Source organism: Erinaceus europaeus, chromosome 22 (assembly GCF_950295315.1).
Source record: "Erinaceus europaeus chromosome 22, mEriEur2.1, whole genome shotgun sequence".
NCBI classification, from domain to species: Eukaryota; Metazoa; Chordata; class Mammalia; order Eulipotyphla; family Erinaceidae; genus Erinaceus; species Erinaceus europaeus.
In genome coordinates, this window is record NC_080183.1 from 14,605,320 (window position 1) to 14,614,164 (window position 8,845).

The 8,845-nt window shown below is 57.1% G+C and overlaps 1 protein-coding gene and 1 long non-coding RNA gene across 3 annotated transcripts; one reads left to right on the forward strand and one right to left on the reverse strand.

Annotated features, from left to right (window-relative positions):
* Positions 1-316: 316 nt before the first annotated feature.
* On the forward strand, positions 317-3,646 carry LOC132535447 (uncharacterized). 2 transcript variants are annotated; one of them, XR_009547256.1, is made up of 2 exons: positions 317-645; positions 2,402-3,646. It is a non-coding gene; the product is annotated as an uncharacterized LOC132535447 (long non-coding RNA). The 2 variants fall into 2 exon arrangements; XR_009547255.1 differs by lacking the exon at positions 317-645 and adding an exon at positions 918-1,718.
* Positions 3,647-4,709: 1,063 nt separating this feature from the next.
* Positions 4,710-8,427, reverse strand: FOS (Fos proto-oncogene, AP-1 transcription factor subunit). The gene is made up of 4 exons (XM_007533815.3): positions 8,079-8,427; positions 7,300-7,545; positions 6,815-6,922; positions 4,710-6,182 (listed from the first exon to the last, which is right to left on the reverse strand). Exons 1-4 carry the CDS (start codon positions 8,217-8,219, stop codon positions 5,538-5,540), a joined length of 1,140 nt encoding a protein of 379 aa, XP_007533877.1. The 5' UTR covers positions 8,220-8,427; the 3' UTR covers positions 4,710-5,537.
* Between the last annotated feature and the right edge of the window lie 418 nt (positions 8,428-8,845).

Consider the following 8,845-nt stretch of genomic DNA (forward strand, 5'->3'; position numbering starts at 1 on the left):
TCAGCTCTGCACCGTCCGCCGCAAGCGACGCCCCGAGGTCACGGTGTCCCGGGGCCGCAGGGACCCGCCGCGGGTCCCCCCCGGGGGCGCACCGCAGGGAAGGGGCCTCCGCGGGGGCGGGGCGAGCAGCGGGCGGGCGGTCGCGCCATATATGGACAGAGCGGAAGCGGCGGGCCGACGTCACGGCCCCGGGCGGGGGGGCGATGACGACAGGCGCTGACGTGTCACCATGGCAACCAAACAGTAAACAGTGGGCAGGAGAGCCAGCGGCGCACCCTGACCCCACGACCTGGCCGGGAGCCGGGTGCCGGAAGCAGGGGTGCGGCCGCGAGGGCGGCGGGGACACCCCCCGACAGGCTCCCGGTCGCCCGCGGCCGTGACGGACTCCCAGCACCTTGGCCGTGGTTTTAGCCTTTCCCCTTTCCTAAGAGGGATTCACTCAGGAGCTAGAGGGGAGCACCCAGAGCCTCCCTCTCTACCAGGATCGAACTCGTGGCCTCCTGCTGGAGAAGCCAGAGTGTAGCCCGCCTGCCCCTCCCGGCAGCTGTCTTGTTTTGTCTTGCCAGGGAGGCAAGACTTAGCCCCAAATCTCAGGCAGGCTTGTAGGTGGGTCTGCAGGTGGGACCGGGGCAGGTGGGTCTGCAGGTAGGACCCTGACAGGTGGGTGGGTCTGCAGATAGGGCCCTGACAGGTCAGGTGGGACCCTGACAGGTGGGTGCGTCTGCAGATAGAGCCCTGACAGGTGGGCCGGGGCATGTGGGTCTGCAGGTGAGAACAGGGCAGATGGGTCTGCAGGTGAGACTGGGGCAGGTGGGGCCCTGACAGGTGGGTCTGCAGGTGAGAACAGGGCAGGTGGGGCCCTAACAGGTGGGTCTGCAGGTGAGAACAGGGCAGGTGGGGCCCTGACAGGTGGGTCTGCAGGTGAGAACAGGGCAGGTGGGTCTGCAGGTGAGAACAGGGCAGGTGGGTCTGCAAGTAGGACTGGGGCAGGTGGGTCTGCAGGTAGGACGGGTGCAGGTGGGGCCCTGACAGGTGGGTCTGCAGGTGGAGCCTTGGCCGGCACCCACGTCCTGTGTGCATGGCCAGGCTACCTGACGTGAGGCCACTGCTGATTACACCGCTTGTGACATGTTCTATTTTTATGATTCCCTTTCTAGTGTTAAAGAACTTTTAAAGGAATTTTCCACTTTGATATTCAGAGTGAAGTCTAGGGAAATGTTTCCCGAGATAACTGTGCCGCTCTGGTTTGCTGCTCTGCATCTAACAGCCCACAGCCCTTTCTCTTAATAGTACTCTTCCTCCTGGGCACTTGGCTCTTAGTCTGATGGAGCCATCAAAATGACAGTCCTGTCAGTTAAACAGGCGTCAGCCTCCTCTGCTTGGTGTCTTGTGCAAAGAAACGAACATCGAACTATCCAGGGCCCTTCAGGACCCTGCTCCCCTACCAGGAGCCCCCGTACCTCCTTCACCCCTGCTTCTCCTCAGGCCCCGGGGGAATTCTTTAAAGATGATGACTATGGGAAGGACACTGGTGCTGATAACAGCAAGAGCACATAACCCTTATCCTTCTGTTCTGATGCAGACCAAACTGTCATTTAGTCCATCCGCCCAATGAACTTCAGTAGATCTGGGTGTGACAGACTAGCTGGGTCTGTTCCTGACGACAGCACTTCTGCGCCTAAGCGTGCATCCTCATTTGATGTCAGTCTTCTCAATGTGTAATTATACTTGTATTTATTTATTGTTTTTGCCTCCAGGGTTATGACTGGGGATCGGTACCAGCACTGTGAATCCACTGCTCCTGGAGGCCTTTTTTTTTTTTTTTTTTCATTTCATTGGATAGAACTGAGAGGGGAGGGAAGATAGATAGGGGGAAAGAAAGACAAACACCTGCAGACTTGCTTCACTGCTTGTGAAGTGACTCCCCTGAAGGTGGGGAGCCTGGGGCTCAAACTGGGATCCTTGTGTGGGTCCTTGTGCTTTGTATTGTGCGCTTAACCCAGTGCACAACTGCCCGAACCCCCATATACCTGTATTTTGAAGTATTTTTTAAATATTTATTTATTCCCTTTTTTGTTGCCCTTGTTGTTCTATTATTGTTGTAATTATTATTGTTGTTATTGATGTCATTGTTGGATAAGACAGAGAGAAATGGAGAGAGGAGGGGAAGACAGAGAGGGGGAGAGAAAGACAGACACCTGCTTCACCGCTTGTGAAGCAACTCACAGTGGGCGAAGCATATAAGGTTCCAAGTTCAGCATGATTTACCAGACTGATGCTCTGCTCATTCTCTCTCTCTCCAATGATCTTTGGTTTTCCTAATAATTTTATTGGAGGAGGAAAGTTATTAATGGTCTACAGCACAGTTGTTGGCACACGGGCACAATCTCATCTCACACAGGTGTCTGCAGAACACTCTCACCCCAAGCTAGGTCCCTTCCACCATCATGCACCAGGACCCCAGTGCCCTGTCCACCATGTCTGTTCTTCCCAGCATCCTTTGCTTTGGTGCAGGACACTCCACTAAATCTGTGTTTTAAAGGTGAGTGCCTGCCTGGGCCATGACCACTGGGGCTGGAGCTGGGCCTGGACCGTGGGAAGCAGAGGAGGGTCCGCATATGGTCCTAGGCCAGGGCACCGGGGGCAAAGCCATCTTCTCTGCTATCACCGTGGGGGTGGCCAAGGCCATCAGTGAGGTGTGGGGGTTGTGGATCCAACCTCCCTTCTTCATCTGGGGAGTCTCTTCCAGCTGATAGTACCACACAGGACGTGGTACCTGTGACTTCAGATTGAGAACATCAGTGTTCACTGGGATGCTCATCTTGGCTGAGTGGGATAGCCCTTGCCCACGACCCCCCAAGGCACTGGAGGGCTTTTCAACCAGCAGGTATGGACACAGCATCCCTGGCTCCCAGGTAAGACTTGGGGCGCGACACCTACCACAGTAAGGCTCCCTCCTCCCTCCCTAGTGGTGTGTGCTGTGCGTGTGAGCGCTGCATAACCACAGGCGTCCCGGACAAAGGTCATGTTCTTCTTAAAGGTGATAAAAACTTACTCCGGCATCGAGTCGACGACTTCTGAGCACTTATGTAACTTTTCTGTGTACTGAATGATCAGCCATTGTGTGCACACTGGAGGCCCTCAGATTCTCAGGGCCAGCATTCTCTTTGTCCCCCATGTCACCAGAAGAGCGGGTGCAAAGTTCAGAAATGACAATGGCATTCTCACCAGGGCTGACACGAGAAAGCTCCTTTCCTCCCAGGAACACAGTGTGTGTATGCTGGGGTTCAAGGCTGCAGACCAAAGTGTTTTGTTTTGAGTCAGGTACTAAGTGTTAGTTCCGGTGATGGAGCAGCAGTGAGGAAGTTAGGAGTCTAGCTGCAGTGCCAGGAGGTAGTTCACCTGGCAGAGTGCAGACATTGGCACGCATGAGGCCTGGCTGCGGTTCAAGTCCCCATACCAGGCGCAAGCAACCCCCTCCCCAGAAGCTTCATGGATGGTGGAGAGGTGTTTCTTTCCCTCTCTGTATCTGAAGTTTACAAAAGAAGGAAAATGTTGGCCTGAAACATGTGGTGAGCCTCGCATTAAGAAAATCATTCCATAACAACAATAATAACTGCAATAAAACAAGGGCAACAAAAAGAAAGAAATATTTTTTTAAAAAAAAGAAAAAAAGAAAAGAAAATCATTGTGAGCTGGGGAGACGGCTAGTGATGCAAGACTTTCCTGCCTAAGGCATCAAAGGTCCCAGGTTCAATCCCAGCACTAAGACAGAGCTGAGCAGGGCTCTGGCTGAGAAGAAAGGGAGAGAGGGTAAGGAAAAAGGAAAGGAGTGGCCCTGGAGGTGGCGCAGTGGATAAAGCAATGGACTCTCAAGCATGAGGTCCTGAGTTCAGTCTGTGGCCACTTACATACCAAAGTGATGTCTGGTTCTTTCTCTGCCTATCTTCTTCATGAATAAATGAAATCATTTTAAAATATAGAAGAGTATTCCACCCCTTCGTGTGGGTCTTGTGATAAGAGATCACTGGGAGCTTATTTATTTAATAATGATCAACAAGACTGTAGGATAGATAGCTCCATCTTCCATGGGAGCTTTTGACTTTGTTTGCTCAAAGAATTCCTGTGAGGGGCTGGATAGTAGCACACCAGGTTAAGCGCACATAGTATGAGGTACAAGGACCCATGCAAGGATCCTGGTTCAAACCCCCAGCTCCCCATCTGCGGGGGGGGGGGGGGGTGGTGGTGGTGTCACTTCACAAGCAGTGAAGCAGGTTTGCAGGTGTCTATCTTTCTCTCTCCTATCTTCCCCTTCCCATCCTAATTTCTCTCTGTTCTATCCAAAAAAATGAAAAAATGGCCACAGGAGCAGTGGATTCCTAGTGTAGGCACTGAGTCCCAACGATAACCATGGAGACAAAAAAAAAAATTCCTGTGATGAAACATGTTTCAACTCAATGTAAATAATCTCATTTTAAAGATGCCCCCCCCCTCCTGTTTCCAGAACAGAAGAAGGAGTGGGGAGACCAGTCCCTGATGTTGGTATCAGTAGCAGAGACTCTTGGGATTGCCTTGTCTGATAAGGAATCAAAGGAAGGGCTGAGCCCACCCACCCCCCTCCACACACCAACCAGGAGACAAACTGGCCTTCAGCATCTTCTGGACTCTTCCTGAACCCCAGGAGTGAAAGGAGCACCAGGCAGGGGCCATCAGACTTAAATGCTTTTATTGACAATGTCTTGTTAACAATAAGCAAACAATGCTTAGGTTTTTGTTTTTGTTCTTGTCATTCAAATTCACTGTCCACATGTCCAAAGACCTCAAGGTAGAAAAAAATAAAATAAAAATATAAATATCTGAGAATCCCTCTTAATAAATAAATTAAAAACACAATAAAACGTTTTCATGGAAAACTGTTAATGTCAGAACATTCAGACCACCTCAACAACGTATGATCAGAAACATCTACAATAAACACAGATGTCAGAGAGAAACTACAGTACGTGGGAAAACAGCTATGGACTTCTGCCTACTGCAGAAGGCTGTGTCTCTTCCTAGTGGACTACTGGTCGCTGCTACTCAGAACACACTATTGCCTGGAACGCGGTAGTTATTGTTAAAATCATTTGCACTAGATAACAATTTGGAAATCTCCAGCACCAGGTTAATTCCGATAACGAACCCAAGAGATTAGTTAATGCTATGAGAAGACTAGAGAAGGGGGTGGGGGGACAGGGGACAGAGACCCAGGCCTGGCTCAACATGCGACTAACTACCAGCTCTCATGGTGTCACTGGGAACAATACACACTCCATGCGTTATTTTTGTGTTTTGTGGGGTGTTTTTTTTTCTTGTTTTTTTGTTTTTTTGCTACATCTCCGGAAGAGGTAAGGATTCCAGCTCACACGCAACTGCTTTCAAGTCTCCGAGGCCACAGCCTGGTGTGTCAGCCCCAGACAAAGGCCTCCCTGGGCAGGCGGGGAGCCCTGCGGGCAAGAGTGTTTTCCGCTCTGTATGCAGGGGAGGTGGGGACCCCCTCACAGAGCCAGCAGCGTGGGGGAGCTCAGCGAGTCAGAGGAGGGCTCGCTGCTGCTGCCTTTGCGGTGGGCCGCCGCACAGCTAGGAAAGGCGTCAGCCTCCGGGTAGGTGAAGACGAAGGAAGACGTGTAGGCTGAGCAGCTGGGGGTGCAGGTCACCACTGGAGTGCAGAGGGGCTCCAGCTCGGCCGCCAGGGAGCCCATGCCCAGGGAGCCACCAGCGTGCAGGGGCTCCCAGTCTGCAGCATAGAAGGAGCCGGACAGGTCCACGTCGGGCACCGAGCGGGCCGTCTCCAAGCCGCCGGGCCTGGACACCACCGGAAACAGGGTGTCATCAAAGGGTTCAGCCTTGAGCCCCAGGCTGCCGCCTCCCAGGGTCTTCACTGTGGGCTCCACCACTGACGAGGGCTTGGGCTCCGGGTCACTGAGTAGGGGCAGGGCAAAGGCGTCCTCAGAGTCTGGGGAGGTGGCCTCCGGCAGGTCGAGGGCAACCACGGACATCTCCTCCGGGAAGCCCAGGGTGTCGGGGATCTTGCAGGCCGGCCGGTGGGCCGCCAGGATGAACTCCAGCTTCTCTTTCTCCTTCAGCAGGTCAGCAATCTCGCTCTGCAGCGCAGACTTCTCGTCCTCCAGCTGGTCTGTCTCCTGTAGGCAGGGACAAGCCAGACTTAGTCACAGGCCCAAACCAGACACCGCCCTCCCGCACCCAGACTCCAGCTCTCCCTGCGAGCCTTGCTTTCCCTAACGGGTCAAAACTTAATTTCTCACTTTCAATATATTAACTTATCTTGGCTACAGAGAGAAAAGTTAAGAGGGAAGGGAGAGATAAGAGAGACAGAGAGACACCTGCAGTGCTGTTTCCCTGCTTGTAAGGCTTCTCGGTGCAGGTGGGGAGGGGTTGCTTGAACCCAGGTCCTTGCCCATTATAACATGTGCACCGGTGAGCCACCGCCCAGTCCCATTTACTTTCTTTTAATGAGTGACAGGAGAGGTGGGACTGCTCAGCTCAGGTTTACAGAGGTGCTGGGGACTGAACTTGGGACCTTGGAGCCTCAGGCATGAAAGTTGCCTGTGTCACCATTACGCTTTCTCCCCCACCTTCGGGACGTATTAATTAATGAGAGAAAACCCCAGAGCATCAACCAGGGACCTCAGGCTTGCAAAGCCAGCTTTGTCGTCACTATGCCACCTGCCGAACCACCCCAAGAAGTTTTCAGAATAAAGCGCCCCTCAGGGACAGGGACAGGTGTGTGTGTGAGGGGGGGGGATGTCCTTACCGCCTGGAGTGTGTCAGTCAGCTCCCTCCTCCTGTTTCGGCACTTGGCTGCGGCCATCTTATTCCTTTCCCTACGGATTCTCCTCTTCTCCTCTTCTTCTGGGGACAACTAGAGAATGGAATGTCGGAGAGGGACAGAAGTTCAGCGACTGTTTCTGCCCCAGGCTGGCTCCTGAGCTCTCCAGCCTCCTAGCACCTTCTGGAAGAAACTGCTTCTAACCTCCGCTTGGGTGTGACTTGCATTGCAAATCAGATCCCAGAGAACAAAGACGCGCTTAATCTAAAAGCTCACGGGGACACAGATACCCGCAGCGGAGTCTGGGGCTGGGAGTCCCCCTGTCTGACTTGGGATGGAGAGGCACTGGGGCGGCTGTACCCGGCTTGGGATGCCCCGCCAGCCCCGTCCGCCGACACCCCACCCGCTGGCTCCCACTTCCTCGCAGTATCCCCCCCACTCCCCGCAGAGAGCAGGTGCCCAGGGCTCACCTGTTCCACCTTGCCCCTCCTGCCGATGCTCTGGGCTCGGCCGCCCGCGAGGGTCTTCACCACCCCTGACCTGGAGTAGGCGGTGGGGGCAGGCACGCCGTAGGGGTGGGGGGCCCTGGCCTGGGAGGGGGCCACGGAGGACACGAGCGTGGGCTGCACCAGCCACTGCAGATCGGGGCTGGTGGAGATGGCCGTCACGGTGGGGATGAACTTGGCGCTGGAGACGGCCAGGTCGCTGCAGAAGTCCTGGAAGGCGAGCAGAAGTGGGGGGGAGCTGGCGTGAGCACGGGTGGGGGGCACGGCCGGGGCGCCCCGGTGCCGCAATCAGCAGCCACGGGGCAGGGAGAGAAGCCCGACTTTCTAAAGTCTGAATTCCCCCGACCCTGGATAAAGGTGTCCCCCCCATCCTGGGTAAAGGTGCCCCCGACCCAGGATGAGCGCGCCCCCCAACCCCCTCCCCGCCCCGCCGCCCGGAGCTGCTGCCGCGTCCCCGGCGCCCGCTGCAAAGGGTGCTGTTATAAATATCCCTGACGTCGGCGCTGACGCAGGCGCCGCTCCGGAGTCTCCTGAATGAACTCGCTTTTATCAATGAAAGCGCCTTACACACCGCGCCCTCCCCGCGCCGCGCCCCCAGCCGGGCGGCCGCAGCCACTGCCCCGCGCCCTCCCCGGTGGTGCGCCGGGCCCCAGCCCCCCAGGACCCTGCGGTCAGCTCGGGAGACCCCAGTCCCCGAGCGCGCAGACCCCGCACCCCGAGTCTGCAGCCCCGGCTCCACTCACCTGCGCGCTGACCGGGGAGCCCAGGCTGGAGAAGGAGCCGGCCGGGGAGTGGAAGTAGGCCAGGCCGTCGGCGGCCGGGGAGGCGCTGCTGCAGCGGGACGAGGCCGCCTCGTAGTCGGCGTTGAAGCCGGAGAACATCATGTCTGCGGAGCGGAGCGGAGCCCGGAAGGTGCGGGCCGGCACAGAAAGAGGCGGTGGGTGCTCTGCTAGCAGTGGAGGCGCTGGAGTACGGCCGCGCCGCCCCTTTTATACCCGGCGGGTGAATGGCCGTGCACGTCACGGCGCAAACCATCGCGGCGTGGGGGGGACCCAGCACCCAGCGCCCCGCGCCCCGCGACCCGCCGCCCCCGCCGCGCCCCGCGCCGCGCCGCCAGCACCCTCCGCGTCTGGCTGGGCGCCTTGCCATCGGAGACCCCCGCCCCCCGCCCGCCCCCGGCCCCGGAGCCCCGGCCCCAGCGCGGCCCCCCCCCCGCAGCCCCGGCGGCCCGGCGTGGAAACCTGCTGACGCAGATGTCCTAATAAGGACATCCTGTGCGCGGGGCGGCGCTGCCGGGAAGCCGGGCGCCGCGGGGGGGCAGAACCTTCGCGCGGCGGGGGAGGGGCGCACCCCGGGGTGCAAGAGCAAAGGCAGGGGCGGCGCGGCCACCCTCCTCTCCCGGCGCCCCCACCGCGTGTCCCTACACCCCCCCCCGGCCGGCCCCCACCCCGGGGTGCCCAGCAGGACCCCCGCCCCGCCCCCGGCCCGGGATGCGTCTGCATGCAGATAT